This window comes from Pteronotus mesoamericanus, unplaced genomic scaffold (genome assembly GCF_021234165.1).
Source record: "Pteronotus mesoamericanus isolate MK-2021 breed Mesoamerican mustached bat unplaced genomic scaffold, CSHL_Meso_final contig_69, whole genome shotgun sequence".
Classification (NCBI taxonomy): domain Eukaryota; kingdom Metazoa; phylum Chordata; class Mammalia; order Chiroptera; family Mormoopidae; genus Pteronotus; species Pteronotus mesoamericanus.
This window is the reverse complement of record NW_026555237.1, coordinates 175,956-199,557: the sequence shown is the minus strand read 5'-3', so window position 1 is coordinate 199,557 and position 23,602 is coordinate 175,956. Positions and strand designations below refer to the sequence as shown.

The following is a 23,602-nucleotide window of genomic DNA, read 5'->3' as shown; positions in this document are numbered from 1 at the left end:
CGTGTGGACCTCTTTGGTTTCATCTTGTTTGGGATTCCTGTGCTTCCTGGACTTGTCTGGTTGTTTTTTTCCACCATGTTAGGGAAGCTTTTTGTCATTATGTCTTCAGATAGTTTTTCGATCTCTTGCTCGCTCTCCTGTCCTGTTACCCTTATTATTGCAGATGTTGTTATGCTCCATGTTGTCCCAGATGTCCCTTAAACCAGCAGTCCCCAACCTTTCTGGCACCAGGGTCCAGTTTTGTGGAAATGGGGGTAGGGGAGAGAGGAGGTGAAGCTCAGATAAGCTTCCTTTGTGACCCAGTTCGTAACAGGCTACAGACCAGTACCCATCCATGGCCCACAGGTTGGAGACCCCTGCCTTAAACTGTCCTCATTCTTTTTAGTTCTTTTTTCCTTTTTGCTGCTCTGATTGGCCATATTTTCCTACCTTGTCTTGATGTCAGACATTATGTTCTTCATTTCTGACTTTTTTTTTTAATGGTTTCTGTGTCCTTTTCCATGCTCTTGAGCATCCTTACAAGAGTAATTTTGAAATGTATGTCTGATAAATTGCTTGCCTATGTTTCATTTAACTCTTGTTCTAGAGAATTCTCTTTTGTTTGGGGTCTGTTTCTTTGTATTCCCACTTTAACTGCCTCTCTGTGTTGTTTCTATGTATCAGATATGTTTTGACTCCCATTCTTTGTGGGTGACCTTATGTAGTTGTCCTATGGTACTGAGTGGCACAGTCTCCTTGATCACCTGAGCTGGGTGTGCCCTAGGAATATCCCTTTTGTGAATTATGTGGGCCCTCCTGTTGTAATTGATTCTTGTTTGCCATTGGCCTAGTCGTATGTGGGATCAGCCCTCAGGCTGGCTGATTGTGAGTCTCAACGCTGACCATGGGTGTGCAAGCTGCTATACAGGTACTGACCACACAAAGCAGAATTCACCTCAGCAGGGTATGGTGCTTGCTGAGATCTCCCTTTGTGTATGCTGTTTGTGAAGCTTATTGGATCCTGCTCTGGTGTTGTCTGAAGCTGGTATCTGGGTGTGTTTGTTCTGAGCCTCTTTGGAGGGATGCTGATACCAGTGTCAGACACTTGTGACTGGCCCCCAGCAGCCTATTTGGAGCTGCAAGTGATCCACCATTTGTGGCCACCTCTGCTGAGCTTTGGTGCTTGTGGGAAAGACCAAGCTGCAGGTGGAGGCCAGCTTTTTTCAGCACCTGGCCTGGGGGCAGGTCAGCAAAAGTTTCAAGACACCCCAAGATCTGCCTCTGCCTACCTCCACCTGTTGGTTGCCCAGTAGGCTCAGTCACCGAAAGAGCCTCTGGTGGAGTTGGGAGTACAGGGCTAGATGATCTTCCATGAGGAGGTGGTGCCAGTCAGGCTTCAGGGAAGGTGGTGGGTGTGATCCCCACATCAGAACCACACAGACTCAGTCTGTCTTGGATTTTGCCCTCAGCAGGGCAAAGCATGGAGGTTGGGCCTACTTTAAGCTGGGAGGGAGTGGAGGAGGTCAGATGTCCCTTGTCGGGGAAGCACCAGTCAGGTTCACAGGAAAGTGGGGAGCATGAACCCTGCCCCAAAGCCAGACAACTCATTCAGTGACACCCCCTGTGTCTGCCCAGACTTCTACACACTTACCAAAGCAGCTGATGACTCTGTGGGGCATAAGCTTTGCATGATGGGGTGAGAGGGAGTCCAGAGGATGGAGCAGTTGCTTTTGCCAAGGCTGATGTCACATGGAGGGGATTGCTCCCCCAAAGAAAGATGGCATTTGTGGTATGAAAGAATGACTCAGCACAAGGATCCTGGCAGCTATCCTGCCAGCCTCTTCCACAGAGCCACAAACCTCAGGCTCCCCTTGGGTGACTCTAGACTGCTTGACCATGAATGAAATCTTGTGTTGGCTTTTTATGTGACTCTGTCTTCAACAGACTCCCATCTTTCCCTGGTAGACAGAAACCCCACTTTTCATAGCTGGATGTTATATGGGTACCTCTTCCCGGATCTGGTGCTCTTGGCTGGGGAGCCCAGCCTGGGGTTTAGACCCCACACTTCTCAGGGGGCACCCTTTGCACCAAGACATCCTTTCAGAACCTCACCTGTTGCCCATGGAAGCAGTGCCAGCCCTTTTCACATCTCCACACTTCCTACCAGCCTCTATATAGCTTCTGTAAATCCCTCACTATAAGCCCCGCCGCCACCCCCGCTAGTCTTCAGTTGGCTATTCTGGATGATTGTTCTATAATTTGGTTGTAATTTTAGTTTGGTCCTGGGAGGAGGTAAGTATAGCCTCTACCTACTCTGCTGCTATCTTGGAAAAAAAAATAGTGATTGCTATTTTGAATGTACTTGTGTTGCTTTCCAGAATTGTTGATCACGAATAATCTTGTATAGCCAGTAAAATAATAGATTTGCTCTTTTTTAGCCACACCTGTAGGTTTAAATGTTAATGTGCCAGTGGCATTTTAGTAAAAGGACATTTTTACACTTTATGTATGCCTTAGCCAAAGAATAATTAGACATTGAGATGTCTTACTTTAAATTTACACCGGAGCTGGTCATCTTAGTATATCCATCAGGAATGCTTTCAGTTGGATAGGGAAAACAAACAACAAATAATGCTTTAAATAAATAAGAGGTTATTTTTCTTATAAAAATTCTGGATGTAGGCCCCTAACTGCTACTATTTATTGACTCTGTTATCCATTGTCTTCCTTAGTTACTGACTTTTCATCATCATTTTTGTCATGTTTCTAAGAAGGATGTTACAACTCCAGACATTTATCCCAGGAAGGAGAGAGGGTAGTCTCAGCTAAAATGGTTCTTTTTATCAGGAAAACAAAACCCTTCTTCAAGACCTCCTAGAAGACCATCACTTACTTCATAGTATCCAGAATTGGATCATGTGGCCACTAGTTGCAGGAGACTAGGCTAGCAGGTGGTTAGCTTTCTAGCCTATCTAGTGGGAGGTGGCAAAGGCAAGGGTAATTGGGAATGCCTTTGTATATATAGCTGTTAGGGTTGTCTGCTTCATTTTTACTGTTATCCCAAGCTTTGAGGAGGAGGATTGTGGGTTAAAAAGTAAGGTTTTGTGGGGGGAGGGGGGAGTGAGGGGGTGCACGCATGCTTTTAAGCTAAGAAACGCTTAGCTTAGTGTTTACTAAGGAGTATTTTATATGTTAGGAATTTTTTTTGGAGTCATGATTATTTTGTATTTTAGGTATCCTGTTATGAAGGTTATATATACAATAATAATCTTTGAAGGAGCTTAGGCATCCATTCACCCTTAATTTCTGTTGTTGAAAGCTTTGTTTCTGTTTTTCAGACCAAGCCTTATGCATTTGATCGGGTATTCCAGTCAAACACATCTCAAGAGCAAGTGTATAATGACTGTGCAAAGAAGATTGTTAAAGGTAAATATATTTAACCTGCTAATTTGTCCCAGCAATAAGTAAAATTTTCTTTGCGATCTTTCCCATTTACCCAACGTTCTTTTGTTTTTCATTTTAATGTCCTTTTTTTCTTATTTGAACAACCTTCTTCAACAATTAACTAACAAAAAAGTTGGCTAATATTTGCTTGAATCCCATGATCTAATTTGTATACAGTATGTAGTGAATGGTGGTGTATAAGAATTATACTATTATACTTACACTGTTATAGAAGATGCATTTCTATTAGATATTCCCAGAAGAGTTTCTAAGGTAGCAATTTTAGAATTACATCAGCATGAGAATGAAAATAAGATGGTTGGGCAGGTTTCTAAATAGTAGTAGATAATGGCAGTTTATCATTCTTCCCTTCCATTGTTACTCTTTCCTCAAAGACTTAACCTTGTAGTCAACAGAGAAACCCTTGAAGAATTTAACATGAGTCACTGGGGTGAGACAAATAGGTAAAATACAGTTAATACTGTTAATTTATTCTAGGGTATTTTCAATTTTATATTTTCTAAAACCATAGGATCCTAGAGCTCAGAAGGTGTTACATGATTATCTGGACTCCTAGTTACAGAAAATTCCTTTTCTCAAAGAGATCTTATAGTCAAGTGGCCTTTACTTTCTATTTTATTCCTTTTTTTTTTTTTTTGGCAGCTCTAATTGTTTAAAAATCACTGCTTAGATTGGGGTGAAATCTGTCTTGGAGAATTCACCAGTGATAAAGAGAGTTTCAGATTCATAGGTAGGATTAGGTAGGAACACAAATAGTTCATCCCGTAACAAAAGAGAAGGTAGAGTTTATTGATAGTAGTATGTTTATAGATGTGATGGAAAATATAAATATTCTTTTCACACTAATTTTGTTTATGATATACGTAGCAAAATCATCACAGAGAGCAAAGATGGAGGACAGGGTTTTAGAAGAAAGGTAGGGTGGGGAGGTTCTAGGAAAAGATATGAAGACAGCTGTCTGTCAGTATAGAAGTGGATGCATTAGGGAAATGTTGCAGTATTGCCAAGCAGCATTAAGGGCCCAATTCAGATTAGCTGCCAGAAGAGTTGAATTTACCCAGTATGGCTTTTGCCAGGCGAGTACAAAAGAGGGAGAGAAAGATAAGAGAATTGAGGATGTTGTCAAGAGAGTGGTGATACTGGTAAACTGTGGAGTCTAAGGTGGGTGAGAAGAAGGAAGACATCATGAAGGCAGATATGGGGGATAGTGTAAAAGGGTCGCAAGATTAGTGTGTTACAGTCAGTTGAGTCAAAGATTTGTCAAAATCAAGGAGTAATGGGAGGCAGATACTTGAAATTGAGAATAGGGAAGCAGTGCAGGTAGTAATGAAAAGGTCTAGAGAGTATAACCCTAGATTTGTTAACTGAAGGAGTAAAGAACAAGACCATGGAGAAAAATTGGGTCAAGGATCTGAGAGGCCAGGGTATTTTAGTGTAATCCTCTACTACATGAACATTAAAACCACCAAGAATTGAAGTAGGAATGTTACTGGTGGGAGACAGTGTTCTGGATGCTGAAATCTTCACACAATGAGAGAGAATTAACTTGTGATTCTGTAAATGATTGCAACAAAGAGGAACTAGCAGAGTCAACCTCTGTTTTAAGCATCAAATAGTTTTCCAAATGGATCTGTCCTGATGGAACGTAATTGTATTACATTCGTTGGTTGTCACATAACATTAGTCATCAGTGCAACGTAAGATTACATTAGCTTTCCTAATACTATAAAGTTTATGATTATGAACTTAAGGACAATTTAAATGTTCAGATCTTTTGTGGAAAATGTTCACATTGTTGCAGCCAACATGAAACCCCAACTTTCATTTGAGTGTTGAAGTTTTTAAATGTGGGTGCAATTGCAGCCTTTAAAGGGCAAATTTCATTTTCTTTATTTGAGCTGTTGGTGATATTTTGAGGTTTGTTTTTATAATTATCTTACTAGGGATCTTGTTCATTTGAGCTCTTGATGATATTTTCAAGTATTGTTTTTTTAATTATCTTACTAAAGATCTAAGTTGGTAAGTCTATTTGATAAATCTATTATGTTGTCAAGGACATGGAAGGTTTTTTTTTTGAGGTCTTTATTTAAGGGCATTGAAGTTTCAAAAATATTACTCTTAAGTCATGTATAAGATGCTAATGGGCTATGGTCCTTGGCCTAATCTTCTAAAAACTGAATAAGGTTGTTGTCAATTAATTAAGTCACACTTTATATTCAACCAACTTCAGATTCTCTCACCTGTACAGTTACCTAGTTCTTAGCTTATTAACATAGCCATAAGAATAGGATGAAAAACTTGTATTTTATGAAATCACGGGACTGATTTCATTTCTTCAAAGCAGCAGTTGAGTGACCCTATGCAAACAGGAAATGAGGTTATTTCATCCATAGATTTTCCTTAGTGAAATTTTGGTATCTTGTCTGCAGTGCGTAGAGTCTATCATTGTTCCACTTCTTGAAAAGAAGTATAAAATTTACAGTATTGTGATACCTTTGTTGTCTGTTGCTTTTAAAACTTAAATGTGATAGCTGTGAAATTTTTATCAATGAAATGTTGTTCTTTGATAACTGAAAACTTGGATTCATTTGAAACTATTCTTTGGCTCTCCTACCCACCTCAACCTGAAAGTCTCTTGACAGTGTTTATTCTGTTGTTCCACGTAGAAGATGGTAATAAAATAGTAATACCTCTGTCTCATGTCATCTGTTAATATTTTATCATGTTTTCTAGGTAATGCAGGTTTCATTTATTATTCTTTTTCTTTATATTTTTAAAGCTCTTCTTAGGACCTCAGTTTTTGTTTTGTTTTTTTGTAAGATCCCCTCATAGTGGGCTTTTACCTTTCTCGTATTATTCTAGTGATTTTTACTTTTTGTGTACATCCTCAGTTACAGTCTTTTAAGAATAATCTCATACCTACCTTTCTGAGAACTCTCTGAAATCTAGCCCTGGCCGGGTAGCTCAGTGAATTACCAAACCCAGCCGGGTGGGGGTGGGGGGTGGGAGGAGGTTACCTACTGCCCGCCGCCTAGCAGGCATAGCTCCAAAGACAGAGTTCAGTGGAAAGGAAAAAGAAGTATTTTATTTAAGCATGCAATTTGAAATAAAGACAAATGGTTTCTGCCCCAAAACCCATTCCCTGTCAAATAAGGCACAATCAGGAAAACAAATCCTACCACTGCCTACTAGATCAGACTGGCAGTAGGCCCCAACCAGAATTCTCCTTCCCTTTTTAAAGGGCTATCCTTGGGAAGGACGCAAGTGGCTGAAGCACACTTCCGGTCATGTTGAGTTCAAGGCCTCTCCTCTATTTCCCAGGACCACAGAGTCCAGGTTGGAAATAGGAACCACAGTACCTGCTACAGCAGATCTGTTGTTGGAGTCCACACTGTAGCGCTTGTGGGTCGTGGGCTAGCAGCTGCTGGTCCAGCTTCTCATGTAAGGGAGGGGCATGGGGTTTGCTGCCTGGCCGTGAGGCAGCCAGGGTCCGTCAGCCCGGGCCTCCTCCCCTTCTCTCTCTTGCACTTGCTGCATTCCAGGCAGGCCCTGGAGTACTAGGGGGCGGTGCTGGGAACCTCCCCTGACCACGAGGTCTGCTGGCCTGGGAGCCTGAGCCTCCCATGTTCCACCACCAAGGGGCAGGGGCTGCAAAGGGTACAGCATTAACTGCAAGCTCCACTATTTAAAGACCGCCCCCCATAATCCCCTGTGCAGTGGAAGTGGACAGGAGGAAGTGGCCTTTGATCCAATCACCTCCCTAGCTCTAGTGTGCCTCTTTTTTTTTCTCTTTTATTTCTTCCTGGAATCATGTGCAACACAACTCCTGTATGTAGTCCTGGTTGTTGGGGGGATGCATGCGAGGCTCAAGCCCCTCCCCTATTGCCAGGGGTGGGGTGTGTTCCCCATTATAACTCACCACTTTTAACACTCTGGACACTTGAAATCTTACAAGGACAGATGGACGAAGGTCTCATTCTTCTGTAGCTACTTCCTGCTGGCCAAAGCCATAGTCCTACCTATCCCCCAGTGCAGAGGTCCCTAACATAGGGGGTCTGAAGTAGAGGATCCTTCCTGCGAGGCAGAAGGATCTTGCAAGGTCCAGGTAAGTTGGTTGTCCCTGGAAAGCAGCATGCACAATGTCCAAATGGTGGCACTGCTAGAAAAGTTGATATCCTTGTCGTATTCTGGAGGTGACAAATTTGGCAAGAGGATTAGAAGGCAGTTAGAACTGCAATAACTAAATAACCAAAGTAGGGACTGTTATAATTCCTCACTTTTAACACTTCTGGACCTTTTCTGTCCAAACCATTAAGGCAGAAAAGGAAACCAGTTTCAAAAATGAATCTGATATGCCACCTCATACTTCACCAACTCAACTGTCTAGTCCAGCCAAACTATTGAATCTTAGGAGGCAGTGATGCAGGTGGGCTTCTCAAGTGGGAACTACACTGTCTCCGAGTCTGCAAGACTGTCTTTAGAGAAGATGTTCAACTGCAAGGCCTTCGATTTGCAAGCAGTGACATTTTGACAGGTCCTCTATGTCAACTTGAAGTGAAAACAAACCTTGAGGGCAGTTAGCTGCACTAAACTAATACAATTATCTCTATGCCTTATATTTTTTGTTACTTTACTTTCCAACTTAATGTGAAGCTTTAATCTTTAGAAACCTCAGTTTCTTTTCAAAAAGGCAAAGCAGAGACAGTTTCAGAAAAAAAGAAGGGAGAGGACTGGAACTAGCCTTAGCACCTTGTCTCACACATATCAGTCACACTAACCTGTTACGCAGACAACCTCTCCTAGGTTCAGATGGCAGAGGCAGAGTATTCCCGGTGTAAACAAAACATACTCTCATGTCTTGGTTGAGGCAGAGACATACTCTCACCCCAGCCAGTACCAGAAACAACCTTTACAAGGTCCAAATGGCATGAAGCCCAAACAGCAGACAGAGGATTCCTAGTGTAAACAAAACAACTAATTCTGCGTAGTCCCTACAAGATGAGAGAAGCAAGCAAATAACTGTAACTAAGAACTGAGGTTTCTCTCATTTTAAGTTAAATCTCTTACAACCTTTTATACTGATTCAGAAATAACCATAACTCACTTTCAATCCTTGTTCTTTTTAACAATGGGAAGGACCATACCCTAACTCAGTATCAAATAACTAAAAGTCCCTAAATTTGCAAACACATACATAAAGTAAAGGAACACTGTCACTTTGCATTGAGGTCTACTGTCTTTTTCCAAAAGAGAAATTTCAGATCTCCTTCTGGAGTACAGGTCCAACTTTCCTTTTCAGTATCAACCACAGAATCAGGGTTGGAATCCTGAGGCAGTGCCCATTTTATCCGAGTATGGTAAAACCAAGGCTTAATTCTCGTGAACTTTAGAGAAGAATGTATTGTCAGTAGGACATCATAGGGACCAGTCCATTGCTCAGCTAGCTGCCGTTCAGGTTCTTGAGTCTTCCAGGTCTTTAATTAAAGACTTGGTCCCCTGGCTGAAACATGTATAAGGGCTTATCAGATGAGTAGGCAGGCCTGCAGTGAACAACCTTGTGCAAAATGGTTAGCATTTATCCTCAATGTTGTATATATTTCTAAATTTTGTTGTTTAAAATTTCTAAATTTAAAATGCTCAGCATCACTAGCCATCAGAGAAATGCAGATCAAAACCACAGTGAGGTACCACCTCACACCGGTCAGAATGGCCATCATAAACAGATCCATAAACAACAGGTGCTGGCGAGGCTCTGGAGAAAAGGGAACCCTAGTCCACTGTTGGTGGGAATGCAGACTGGTACAGCCACTGTGGAAGGCGGTGTGGAGTTTCCTCAAAAAGCTGAAAGTGGAAGTGCCTTTTGATCCAGTGATTCCCCTGCTGGGACTATACCCTAAGAACACCAAAACGCCAATACAAAAGAACCTATGCACCCCAATGTTCATAGCAGCACAATTTACAATAGCCAAGTGTTGGAAGCAACCTAAGTGTCCATCAGTAGATGATTGGATCAAAAAATGATGGTACATATACACAATGGAATACTACGCAGCAGAAAGGAAAAAAGAACTACTAAACTTCGCGACAGCATGGATGGAACTGGAGAGCATTATGCTAAGCGAAATAAGCCAGGGGGCGAAAGACAAATACCATATGATCTCACCTATAAGCGGAACCTAACCAACAATACAAAGATGCAAGGAAAATATGACCAGCAACACTGAAAGGAAAAGAAACCAACAGAGACAAGAGGGAAGGAGGGAGGGGCGGGCAGGGAAAGGGAAGGGAAGGGGAACGTCAAGGAACATATAGCAAGAACTCATGGACAAAACCAAAGGGGAAGAGCTGAGGGGGGGATGGAGGGAGGGGGCAATGGAAACTGGTGGGGGGAGGCAGAGACAAATGTATTTAAAAATAAAGAAAGAAAAAATAATTAGAACTATCATATAATTCAGCAATTCTACTTTCAAGGTAATAAAAACACCAATTCTTAAAAACAAAATTCTAAATTTACTTGTTTCCTCTATCTCCTGAGAAGGAAAATTATTTTTCTTAATTTAATCAACCATAATTGTACTTCGGATAACTTATAACCTAGGATGTTTTACTCTAAAAAATTACACTTCAAGCATTTGTTACAATAGAAACTTTCTGTCACTTTCTAGTTTGTATGCCTGCTTTGTAATTTATATTAGAAAGGTATCACCTGGCTATGATTTTTTCCTCTTCACCCAAATGCTCTGTATTATTTTGGAGGAGCCTGGATATAGTAGCTTATGTTCCTTGTCCTGAGCAAGGATATGATTATGACATAGTTATCAACTAAATACATAGATATAAAGAGAAAGATGGGGTAGGGATAAACGGTGAGTGTCTGGTGAGATGTGAGGATGGTAAACCAATTAAATACACGGTAGATTGAACTTGGGATAGTCATTGGTGAATAAATTAGTGGAAGGCCATGGTTAGTAACTGTTGGTAGACAAGGATTGGCAAAATGATGGGCCATTTGGTATGTCATCCGAGTTGTAGAGTTGGTGAGCAAGTTACCAGGAATGACCTGAAAGCTGCTAGTAATCAATCTCTACACCCTTGACACTCCACTGAGGTTGCATTGTTCCATCACTTTCTTGATATGTATATAACTTGTGGATTCATTAGATAAATTTTTTTTTTTGAACAAGGCTTACCAATTTGTGTTCTCTTTTGAATTCAGAATCTGAGTGTTGTCTGCAAGTTTTGTTTCCCCAGTATTCAGTACTTGCTATATTCCAGGCGTTCGTTCATGGATTCACCAGTTTCCTATCACAGTCTCCTGATGTGGATTGTCTAACCCTGAATGCACATTCAATTTTTCAGATGTAGCCTGCCAGATACTTACATAAGTTCTTGAGATACTTGATAATATAGTGTAGTGGTTGAGAGCATGTCTTGAGTGATTAAGAAACTGTCTGGGTTTGTACCCCAGCTCCATCTTAATGGTTGTGGATATATAGGCAAGTTATTTAATCTCTCTGTGCTTCCATAAAATGAGATTAACTAAAAATAGTACTTTGCACAGTTTTAATAAGGATTAAATACATTACTATATGAAAAATTATTAGAGTCTGACATATTATACACTTTAAATGTTAACATTAATAATTTTATATGGTGACTTTTAATTCTTACAGTTGTCCCCTAAGGAAACATTTTGCTAATGAGGAGCTAAAGTTCAGATGAAAGATTAGGCTATTTTCAGAAAGTGATGTGCTATTTTCTCACTAACTATGTTTTTCTTGTTGGCAGAGTACGACAAAAGTAACATTTGTCTGTAGATGTCCACTTCTGTTTCTCACAAGAACAGCAAAAGTATATTTAAAAAGGTGAGGGAGGCTTTAGAAAGGCGCTGTGTGTTAGTGATGATGATAATCATTCAGCAAACATTTGAGTTCCTACTAAGTGCCAGCTGCTGTGTTAGGAGTTAAACGCAGGCAGGCCTCATGGAGTTTCACACAGCCTGGTGAGGAAGGCAGACAAGTAAATTGACAGTTGCAGTACACAGCAATAAGTATTATGACTAAATCAGGTACTGTAAGAACATGTAGAATGGAACTCTTAATCACATTTATTTGTGGGGGGGAGGGGTGTAGAGTTGTGTTGGAGGAAGGAGTAAAGCCTGAACCTAGTCTTAAAGGATGCATAAAGAGTAGGGAGAGGAAGGTTTGCCTTCCAGACAAAGAGAGGACACATGAGCTAATGCATGTCCATATGAAGAGTATCATATGTGTAGGGAGCACCATCCATTATGGTGCAACTGTGAAATTGAACTGTATGGAATTATCAGATTTGACCATTTTTACAAACAAAAACAGCAATGTGAGGGGAAGGATGGTGAGAGATGGAGCTGAAAAAGTAAACGAGCCAGGTCAAAAAGCGCCTAATTTTATCTGAATACAGATGGGTACTCTCTAGGATTATCAAATAGACAAGTATTATTTGTATTTTTTAAATCCATACTTAAGATAATGTATGTTTCATTCTGTATAAATTTTACCTCAGAGGACTGAAACTCTAAAATATTGAATTCTAGTTAATGGTATATGTAAACCTAAGTATTTTAGTGGAAATGTATTGAAGTCTGCGTTTTACTTTGAAATACATTGAAAAGTAAGATAGAAGGCTGGTTACATGATTGAAGCAAGCAGTAAAATAATAAAATGTTAATGGCGGAATCCTGGTTATGATTATATAGGCACATACACTGTGAAGTTCATTCAGTGTTTAGATTCTTTTAAGATAAAATATTAGGAGTTAAATCACTATAGAAAGCAAAGTCATGAATACATATTAAATTAGGTTAAAAAAAAGTGGTTATTTTCTTATTTGATATAAAATTTATTACTTGGAGTGATGCATGGCATATTTAGAAATCACTGCAATATCCCCTGCGCCCAGAGAAGAGCTGAGGTCATGGCAGGTGCTCAATAAGTATTTGAATGTTGAGTATTTCCTAATCTCTGTAATCATATAAAATTCTGCTAGTCCCAGATACAAATGTGCTATATACATTTACTGTCCTAGGAGCACTTGTATTACATAGTTTCACATAACACACATGTACTATAACATCATTTAGACATAGGCTACTAAGGTGTTCTTGGGAAAGTCACTTATTCATTTACCCACAAATATTAACTACCTGTTGTGGTAGTTGCTATTTAATTGGATCATATCATGAATGGACCTTTTATAGATCTAAAAAATTTTGGAACTTAAGGTTAGGTTTTATGTGATTGATTTAAAAGATCTTAGGCAGAGGGTGTGACATAGCCATGCCGAAAAAGACTATATATATACACATATATGAAGGAAATGAATCGAAGGGTCTAGTGCTTTTTTTCCAGATGATTTCTCCTTCAGAGTTTCTGACAGAAATAACTGCAGCTCCATCTATTTTAAATGTATTCTTGAGTTTAGTTTGTTTTCCTTCTTAAACAATTTTGAGAGAAAGTTCTAAATGTTTGAAGTCTGTTAAATTTTTATCAGGGAAATACATACTGATGCCGCCTTTTTTTTATTAATAAATGTTTCTGTAGGAAATCTATTACCTAGTTAGTTGCACCCAATGTTGGGATAGGGTTTTTTTCCCCATTTAAAAAGATCAATTGGAAAAAACAGGAATTAACTTGCTTACTAATTGACTTTTTTGCTCTTACTATCTCCTATTTCCAACAGAAACTTCTGTCTTTACTTAGGCTTCCTTTAGAGTAGAATGTAATTTCATAATACTTTTCTTGTCACCAAAGTCAAAACAGAACAAACTGAATCCCTGAAAACTTGGAAATCGAAAGGTCACCTTTCTTGTTCATTCATACTCTTTTTATCGCTTCGATGTAGTAAAGGAAGGTACATAATGTTAACAGTAGATTTTGGGGTACAGAAAAGACTAGAAAAGATTTTTTTTTAATTTCATGAGAAATTTTCTAATAATTGATTCTGAAGTAGAACTGGGCTTGTGATATACTTTGTGAAATTTAACCACCAGTTAACCACCAATCAGTAGTTCTATTTCTAAAGTTAATTGATATCTGTATGTAAATTGGTGGAACATTTTTTTCTTTTAGGTCATATAAAGCTTTAGAATATAGATGTAATGACATTTGAGATGTACATGGGCATAACTGATAAGTATAAGCAACAGAATTTAAAATTTGTTTCTTTTTAACCACAGAAAGTAATCTGGGCTAGAGAGGTAGTAATTGCTGAGATGGATCATTGGATCATCACTAAGAAAATTACTATTAAATACATTATTTTCCTTAATGTTTTCATAAATCATGTACTAAATTTTGACTTTGATGGACTCTTTCATAGTAGTGTAATGACAATCTGTTCTTCCCACAAATATTTTATTATGGTTATGTATGGATAAGGAACTGGGTTATGTGTGTGAGAATTTTTTTAGAGTGTTTTCTAACATTCTTAATTTCTTAGGAATCTTGTTTAAGGAAAAGAATCCCCTCAAATATAAAATCTCTTACTTTCTTATAGATGTACTTGAGGGATACAATGGAACAATATTTGCATATGGACAGACATCCTCTGGGAAGACACATACAATGGAGGTAAAATTACATAATCTGAACCTGAATGTAGTTCACAGTACAGACAGTAAATTCAGTCATTTGTGAAATTATTTTACCATGCTTAAACATGTTTATTTACTCTATTCTTTGCTTTCTCTCATGTGAATAATACACAAGTAACTTCATTGTTGGAATCTAATCATTTCTTGACTTTGAATAGTGAAATCACGTATTTTAAATCATATCTAGCATTATCAGCCTAACCACAAAATATAAGCATTTTAGAATTAAAAAGGAATTTTCTATCATGTTATAATGGGAAATATTTGAATGTGTGTTTTCAATTTTATTAAGATCAGTGAATTTCTTACTCTTTTCTTTGGTCTCTCCTTCCCCCCTAAACTGCCATTCTTCTCTGGTAAGAATTAATAATAGGTGTAGACCTGTTTGAGCTTTGCCTCTAGAAAACTTTTACCACTGCAGCTGAGCATCTACTTTTATCATATATCTGAGTTTTCTATATAAAGTAAAGGACAGCTTTTTAAATTTTCTTAACTCATTTTCACAATATCCAAGAACAAGGACATTCCTAGCATCTGCGTGAATTTGACTTGAAGTAGGAAGGAACAATGCAGATTTATAAGGAAAGAAGCGAAAACCTTCTTCTGGAATAGTTCATTTACAAACATGGATAGATAATCTAAATCTAATGATTAAATAAAAAGCCAAGATTAGTTGGTAACCCATGTAGTTATGTAGTACTTACATGTAACTTGCCAAAGTTTTTATATGTGCTTATATATAGTATTTAATATGTAACTTACCAAAATGTGTAATAGTTGGGTATTTTAGATACTTGTAGAGCCATTTTCACCAAAAATGGCAATTCTCCAATTCCAATTCTTTATTGACTGTAAGTTATACATCGAAAGTTTTGAATTTTAATTCATACTTTACAGTTTATTTAAGAAGTCTAGTTTTGTTTTCTGTTTAGGGAAAACTTCATGATCCAGAAGGCATGGGAATTATTCCAAGAATAGTTCAAGATATTTTTAATTATATTTATTCCATGGATGAAAATTTGGAATTTCATATTAAGGTAAAATTCTTGGGGAAAGGTTATGTATTTTTTTATACCTAGAATAATTCTGTTACAAGTATAATAAATGCTAATTTCCTTTTAAAATATTTTGAGAATTATTTTATGGACTGATACAGTTAAAGATCATTAGAGTTAGTAAACTTGGATTCTTCATCTGCCATTAGATGACCTTAAACAGTTACCCAAGTCTTTTTTGCCTGATCTTCCTTCTTTGAAAAATAAAGTTGTTTGTTTTACTATGGAACTTTAGGTTCCTACTATTCTTACTAGTCAAATTCATTTTAGATGAAGATATTTAATGGAAATTGCTTTTTAGTTAAACTAGCAGTTTGGTGAATTTAGCTCTATTGGTTAGAGTATAAACTACGGCTGAGTTGTTAATAATTCTGTTCCCCTAGTGTAGATGGTGTCTGGCATTCAGACCCCAGTAACTATTTAATAAGTAAATAAATTGCTTTATATTTTTAATTGATTGATCTTTTTTCCTTTATTTCTTTGCCTTTTAGGTTTCATATTTTGAAATTTATTTGGATAAGATAAGGGACCTTTTAGATGGTAAGTTAAATTCTTGCCTTTTGGTCTAGGAAACAGATATTAAAAGACTTTTCTTCTAAAGTTTTAGTTGAATATCTTTTGACACGTGGAGTAACTAACTTAAAGTAGATATTATTCAGTGCTTCTTAAGTACTAATTAGAACATTGAACTGTAGTTAGAAAACCTCAGTCCTGAATTCTGGTCTTCTATCAGCTGTCAATTAGATACGTTGTTTTGGGGCAAACCATTGAATCACACTGGCCTAATGTTTTTATTTCCAAAATGTGGATGATAGAGTTTGGACTGGATCTAAAATTCTATACTGCTACGTTGGTTTCTATGTAAATCTCCTACTATTTCTAGGGGTCTTATTTTAATAGTGATGTTTTCATATTTTTAAGAGTCTTAATGCTCTACCAACGGAGTTAGCTGGGCACCTAATGATGTTTTCATGTATTTAAAATTTTACCTATTGTTACCAGGCTGCTTTGGAAAGGAAACAATTGAGTTCCACAGCCAGTGTTGGAGTTTAGGGAGATGTTGCTAATATTATTCCTTTTCCTTTTCAGTTTCAAAGACCAACCTTTCAGTTCATGAAGATAAAAACCGAGTCCCCTATGTAAAGGTACTAATTAAATAATATAGAATGATTATTTAGTAAAGCCCTGAAATAAAAATTGTAAGGATATCAACATACTTAAATAAAATTATTTTACAGGGATGCACAGAGCGTTTTGTATGTAGTCCAGATGAAGTTATGGATACCATAGATGAAGGAAAATCCAACAGACATGTAGCAGTTACAAGTAAGTCGAATATTTATTAACACTAGTTAAGGTACAAAACTACCTTAAATCATCTTTATCAAGGTGATTGTGAAATTTTTATGTTAAATAATGCCATAGAAATTATTAATAAAGGAAAGCCATGTCTGTTTATAGTTGTTTTTATAATTTCATTGCAGATATGAATGAACATAGCTCTAGGAGTCACAGTATATTTCTTATTAATGTAAAACAAGAGAACACACAAACGGAGCAAAAGCTGAGTGGAAAACTTTATCTGGTTGACTTAGCTGGTAGTGAAAAGGTAAAATCTTTACATATATCTAAAGTATTTTTGAAAGTTGCAAGCATTGATGTCAGTGCTTTACGATTGCATAATTTAGACCATAGTCCAGTTCATCCAATAGGTGTTACCATTGGCTTAAGATGTATGTTTTTACTGAGAACATTCTCAACTTATGTCATTATACATTTTATAGTTATTCCCACCAATTTTTGACATCTTTTTATCCATATTGGAAAAAAGCTATCTATGAAAACTGGTAACTGTCCATTAGTCTTTTCTGCTTTCTGCTTAGAGCCAGGGCATGCTCTGGCAAATTTTAAAAAGAGTCCTCTTTTCTAATCTAGCAAAAAAAATTGCTCCGAAATGAGCAAACTGTAGCTCTGGCTGGTGTGGCTCAGTGGATTGAGTGCCAGCCTGCGAACCAAAGGGTTGCTGGTTTGGTTCCCAGTCAGGGTACGTTTCACTTGTAGGCCAGGTCCCCACTTGGGGATGTGCGAGAGGCAACCAATAGATGTAGATCTTGCACATTGATGTTTCTCTTCTTCCTCCCTCCCTTCCCCTCTTTCAAAAAATAAACAAATAAAATCTTTTTTAAAAATCAGTAAACTATAAATACATATATATAAATTGGTTATGAAGAAGAGCACAAACTAAAAATACAATTTGGTGTCTCCTTAATTACAGTCTTGTCATGCAGATAGTTACATAGTCAAGTTCTCAAAGTAATAATATTTGAGTGTTATCTGAGAGTAAGCACTTGGCAACTAATGTCATGAAGCTTTTCATTTTCTCTTTTACTGGTGATTGATGACTTCTGAACTTTTTAGAAAATTCAAATAAAATCATCTTAAATTTAGAATTTTTTTGAAACCTTATGTATAGGTTAGTAAAACTGGAGCTGAAGGTGCTGTGCTAGATGAAGCTAAGAACATCAACAAGTCACTTTCTGCTCTTGGAAATGTTATTTCTGCTTTGGCTGAGGGTAGTGTAAGTATACATGTCTTCTATTTCCCTGTTCTTATCATATGGAGAATTACTTAAATGTTTGTTTATGTGCTTAGATGTGTGAGTGAGTGAGAGATTCACTGTTTTTGAATCAATATAGGTGAATCTGTTGTCTTCTAGAAATTTATTTTATGGTACTAGTATGTATAGTTTCCATTTTAATATTAAAAAAACAAATCACTTCGTAGTTTTTTTTAAATAACATATAACAGATTTTATTATGTAGAAGCCCATTGGTTTTCTTTGTTTCTTTTCTTTGTATATAGACCTATGTTCCATATCGAGATAGTAAAATGACAAGAATCCTTCAAGATTCATTAGGCGGGAACTGTAGAACCACTATTGTCATTTGCTGCTCTCCATCATCGTACAATGAATCTGAAACAAAATCTACACTCCTTTTTGGGCAAAGGTTTGTTGTTGAGAAAATACAAAGTCTGAACATAGATAGGCCTTTTGCTCACTAAATCTAGGACAATGTCAGGTAGATAGTATTCAGATCAGTCCATATCGTTAGTGTGCTAGACACAACTTTTAAATTGAGACAGTACAAGTAAGGTTAGTTTTTTTAGATTGCTTAGATTTGAATTAAGTTTTAGTAAACATTAAAGTCAAATGTTAACTGTAGTCAAATGTATGTGAGAAGCTTTAATTTAGCCCTAAGGAAAATCATCATTTGAGTCAGGTACAGTACAAGTCTGAAATACATAATTCTATGTTAAACCTGTTGGCATAAGTGACAGGGTTCAAGTAATCTTGTATGAGATGGTTAGCCTAGGAAATAATGATGGCTTTATTTCTTACTTTCAAGAATGATTTGTTTTCTTAATTCAACTTGGCAAAGGAATTGGAAAATATAGGCCCTTGTGTTTTTTCCTCATCGGGTTGATTTTTTTTTAAGCTATTCACAGATATTGGAGCTGACCCGAATTTAGTTGGGGTGTGAAAAAGCACTATAATAATTAAAACTCTCAGTATTTAGTCAGAGTTAACTAGACAAGAATAGTTAAATTAAATTACTTTGCCATGTTATATCTACTAGAAAGATTAGATATTAGTTGAAAACAATTTCAGTCACTTCTTTTTCCCCAATCACATCTCTTAGGGCCAAAACAATTAAGAACACAGTTTGTGTCAATGTTGAATTGACTGCAGAACAATGGAAAAAGAAGTATGAAAGAGAAAAAGAAAAAAATAAGACCCTGCGGAACACCATTCAGTGGCTTGAGAACGAACTCAACAGATGGCGTAATGGTAATAACTTAAAAATTTGTGATTTTTAGTTGTTGAATACAGATTTGGAGCTATTTTATAAATTTGAGATTCAGGTATGAATATTAATAAAATAACACATCCATTTTCACTTTAAGCATTAGGGGTCATCAAATAAAAATGAATAAAGTCTTTTACATTAAATTGTGATTTTACCTGAAATAATAAATGAGGCACAAAAGCCAACTTGGAAGCTATAAAAGTCACAAGATGGCAAGGTGCATATATTAGGGTAGAAATAAAGATTTGATGACTGGATTTAGAAGATGGGGGAGAGTCAAAGGTAATTACAACTTTTCAAATCCCAGGGACTAAGCACATAAGGAAGTTGGTAGGAAGCTGCGGAAATTGAATAAAACTGAGATTAATTTTAGACAGGTGAATTTTTATTAATCATTCTGTTGTCTCATTTTAGGAGAGACAGTGCCTATTGATGAACAGTTTGACAAAGATAAAGCCAACTTGGAAGCTTTTGCAGTGGATAAGGATACTGCTGTTAGCAATGATAAACCAGCAGCCACAATTGGAGTTACTGGAAACTTTACTGATGCTGAAAGAAGAAAGTGTGAAGAAGAAATTGCTAAATTGTACAAACAACTTGATGACAAGGTAGATACTGTTCATGTTCTATTTTGTTCTAGAATATTAATTTTTTTTTCAAATTTTAATATTATTGTTCTCTATGACCTATATACATCTGCCTTGATTTTTGTTAGCCTTTTGGAAAATCATTGTATTTACAAAACACAAAAAATAGAAAATCACAATGTCTGTTTCAGTGAGGAAACTGTATGGGGCATGTCTTTTTCCCTCCTCATTTTTAAGCTAAAAAAAACTTTCTAAAGGAAACTTGGCATTGAGTCCTTGGAGAGACTTATGGAAATTACCTCTTAGAATCAGGGATCTGAAGACTAATAAGATGAGGTAAGAGATTAGATAGTAGAACAGAATAGAGTGAAAATATCTTCCTGCATTGATTATATCAGTCAGCAGTGTGAAAAATAGCAAATTATGAACCACATAGAGAAGAAGGGAAAAATAAAAGTGGTAAAGAGACTAGAAGAAAATAGTTCTAGTTTTGTTTTTGTTTTTAGGTGGTATTTTTATGTATTTTAAGCAGAGAAGTGGCAAGTTTGAAGGGCTACATGGCTATTATTTTCAGTAATAGCTTTGAATGTTACTGTTTTTCATTTAAAATATTTAATGAATAGTTTTTTTTTATTATTGCATGATAAATGTTTATAGCCCTTTTTTCTTAGTGCACGGTGTTACAATTATTGATAACTGAAAGAGATTACATTTGTTTCAGCATTTTCATAAGAGATTGGAATAAGCTGTGTTGAATTTGGAGAAATGCTTTTGAAATATTTGGGGGGGGGTATAGTTATCTTATATACTATATGTTAGGAAACAGTTACAACCAGGTTGTAAGCTACTTGTTACATTAAAATTCTAGGATGAGGAAATTAATCAACAGAGCCAGTTGGTAGAGAAATTGAAGACACAAATGTTGGATCAAGAAGAGGTAAGTTGAATACCATTCATATTATTCCCAGCAAAGCTTTATAATTTGTCATTGAAATTGATAACAAGAATGTTGAATCAGGAAGAGGTAGTTGTATATTTTTCATATTATTTCCAGAAAAACATAAAAGATGAAGGAATCTACAGAACTCAGAACATACTAGGGTACTTTCAAAATTTTTTGAACATGTGCACGTTTCATTGTGGATGCACTGTGAGATTGATAGATCATATGGGTTGAAGCACAGATTGACTTCCTTTTAAGATTTATGGTTGAGTTCTAACTGGAGGGGAGAGGAGAACTTTTTGAAAATGCATACTCTTTAACATACATTTGTCAATGAATAAAATCAATTTATATTCCTTCTTCACATTCCTACCCTCATCTTACTTGTTCATTTTTGCCATCTTTACTTCAGTGTTTCTCCTCCATAGTTTGTCACCTAGCTTGGATGCTTATTTTATCTCACCTGCAAAACAGGGAGACAACAACAGTCCTTCATTTAAGGTTTGTTTTGTGTGAGAGTGGCAAAGACTGTACAGTTTCAAGAAGAAAAGATACCCACCATTAGTCAGATCATCTTTCTGTTTATTCCAACTATAGCATTCTTTCTTAAAGGGGCACAGGTAACATTTGCCTAATTCTTCATTGTATTTTCCTGTCCTGTGCATTTCAGTATACGTATCATCCCTGGATCCTGCCTCTAAGGACCATTAACATTCTGCCCTATTATTAATACTCCCACACAGTGTCCTTCTAACTACTACTCTCTTGGCATCTTGCCAGTTCAGATTTTATATGATGATACTAAGTTTTCCTGAGGCATAATTCAGAAGTCACCCCTTGTTGCCCCTCAAAAATCTAAACTTTAAAGAAAATTTTCTAAATATGTATTGATTTTTCTTTCTCTGTGCACTGTATTCATGAGTCTAGAATGTCTTTGTCTGTTACATTACTTTGTACTTAATATCTACTTATCCTAGGCACATTCTCTATTCCCTCTGCTTTCCCTGCAGAAATATACCTCCCTACCCCCCACTTTTATACTACCAAGCACTCTGTCATGCTCGCTCTCTCCTTTATGGCTGTTACATTTCATCTTGTACTCTATTTATTTATCTAGTTGTCTTCTTAGATTCCTCCGTGACAAAGTCTTTATTTGATTTCCTTCTTGTCTCCAGCAATGTCTAGCCACCGTTCCTGCATGTAGTAGATGTTCAATAAATATGTTGAGTTAATTACTGTTACCACACTTAATAGCATCCACGTTTCTTCCCCTTTATGCTTATCAAATAGTTTTTTTTTTTTTTAATATAACCTGTAGGCTTTTGGTAATTTTGCTTTTCCACATAGCTTCTGGCGTCTACCAGAAGGGATCAGGATAATATGCAAGCTGAGCTGAATCGCCTTCAAGCAGAAAACGATGCCTCTAAAGAAGAAGTAAAGGAAGTTTTGCAAGCCTTAGAGGAACTTGCTGTCAATTATGATCAGAAGTCTCAGGAAGTTGAAGACAAAACTAAGGAATATGAATTGCTTAGTGATGAACTGAATCAAAAATCAGTGAGATACCATTTTTTTCTTTCTTAATACTTTAGTACACATTTTCTTAATGACAAATTACCTAAGTAGGTATTACAGATGGTAAAGGAACTACACCAACCATGTAGAAAATTGTCAGTTCCATTCTAACATTAAGCTGCTCAGACTTATGGCAGTAAACGAAAATTGAATCTAATTAATTTGGAAGTTTCCCATTTCAAGGCTGAAAACATTACCCAATCTCAATAATTAGTGAAGTAATACAAACTGCCACTCTTCGTGGAGAACAGTATAGCAACTTTACATTGTCTGTTAGGTCTGAAATATTTTTAAGTTTGAACTGGGAGCAATTCTAGAGCAAGATAGTTCAAGAAAATGAAAGCAAAAATAATAATTTTGTGAATATTAAGTGAAAACTTGAAATGCCTGTCAATATTTGCATTAATCTTTCATTTAATATATTTATACTGTTTATTTTTTGATCTACTAGGCAACTTTAGCAAGTATAGATGCTGAGCTTCAGAAACTTAAGGAAATGACTAACCACCAGAAAAAACGAGCAGCTGAGATGATGGCATCTTTACTAAAAGACCTTGCAGAAATAGGAATTGCTGTAGGAAATAATGACGTAAAGGTAAATATAATAACCAATATTAAGTGTTATTTTCTGTATACAGCTCACACTTTTGTTTACAACTGACTTTTCTTTAACGAAGTTCTTATCCTTGTAACAGTATATGTGATAGATGGGTAGTATTATCTTCATTTTAAATAGATGAGAAAAGAGGAAAAGAATGGGGTATTCAAGTTGACGAGTATCCAGTAAGTAGCAGTTTTTTTGCACTCCATGTTTAGTTCTTCTAAGATTCTGCACTTAGAAATTATGTTAATGAATTACCATACATGAGAGGATATAATTGGAACAACAGTGAAGAATAGGTTACAGAGTAAAATCATGAATGAATAAACTAGAGTTGCTTAAACTGTTTAAAAAGGAAAAGATGAGTACTACTAATTAATTTTTTTCTTTAAATTTTATTATGAAAATTTTCAAACAATAATACCATGGACCTGTTATCAGTTATCAGAATTTGACCACACATTTATTTATGCCTTTTTCTTTTTTATTCTTTTAAGTATTATGCTTAAAAGAATTTTTTAAACAGAATATCCTGTTGAGGATAATAAGTATTATTATCCTTAAAAGAACAAGAAAGAAAAAGCCAAGTTGTTTAAAAAAAAAAAAAGTGACCTAGTAGATCTTAAAACTTAGACCAAAAAGATAAAGATTCTTAACTGCAGAAACATGTATATAACATAAAGGATTTGTATGTTGCACTAGGTATTTGTTTGGACTTCTTTTTAAGTAAAGATTCGTTATGATTACAAACAGAGGAAATTTATACTTGGGTTTATGGTGAGAGCATATTAAGAAGCCACGTTAAACAAGAATTGGAAGTAAAATGAAGGTTTTTAGTATGGGACATACATTCCTTCTATTATTTGTTGTTCAAAGTCTGTTGGTGAAGACAAGAATTGTT

General features: G+C 36.4%; 1 protein-coding gene across 2 annotated transcripts in view; it reads left to right on the top strand.

Moving 5' to 3' along the window:
- The window catches only part of KIF5B (kinesin family member 5B), a 53,266-nt gene that overhangs the window by 9,713 nt on the left and 19,951 nt on the right, over positions 1 to 23,602 (top strand). For both annotated transcript variants that reach the window (XM_054582281.1, XM_054582282.1), the window contains exons 2-15: positions 3,318 to 3,405; positions 13,978 to 14,051; positions 15,007 to 15,111; positions 15,621 to 15,669; positions 16,219 to 16,274; positions 16,368 to 16,455; positions 16,614 to 16,738; positions 17,603 to 17,707; positions 17,992 to 18,137; positions 18,831 to 18,979; positions 19,413 to 19,606; positions 20,454 to 20,522; positions 21,876 to 22,082; positions 22,552 to 22,695. In XM_054582281.1, coding sequence (XP_054438256.1) covers positions 3,318 to 3,405; positions 13,978 to 14,051; positions 15,007 to 15,111; positions 15,621 to 15,669; positions 16,219 to 16,274; positions 16,368 to 16,455; positions 16,614 to 16,738; positions 17,603 to 17,707; positions 17,992 to 18,137; positions 18,831 to 18,979; positions 19,413 to 19,606; positions 20,454 to 20,522; positions 21,876 to 22,082; positions 22,552 to 22,695 — 1,599 coding nt within the window. The remainder of the gene's footprint in view (positions 1 to 3,317; positions 3,406 to 13,977; positions 14,052 to 15,006; positions 15,112 to 15,620; positions 15,670 to 16,218; positions 16,275 to 16,367; positions 16,456 to 16,613; positions 16,739 to 17,602; positions 17,708 to 17,991; positions 18,138 to 18,830; positions 18,980 to 19,412; positions 19,607 to 20,453; positions 20,523 to 21,875; positions 22,083 to 22,551; positions 22,696 to 23,602) is intronic.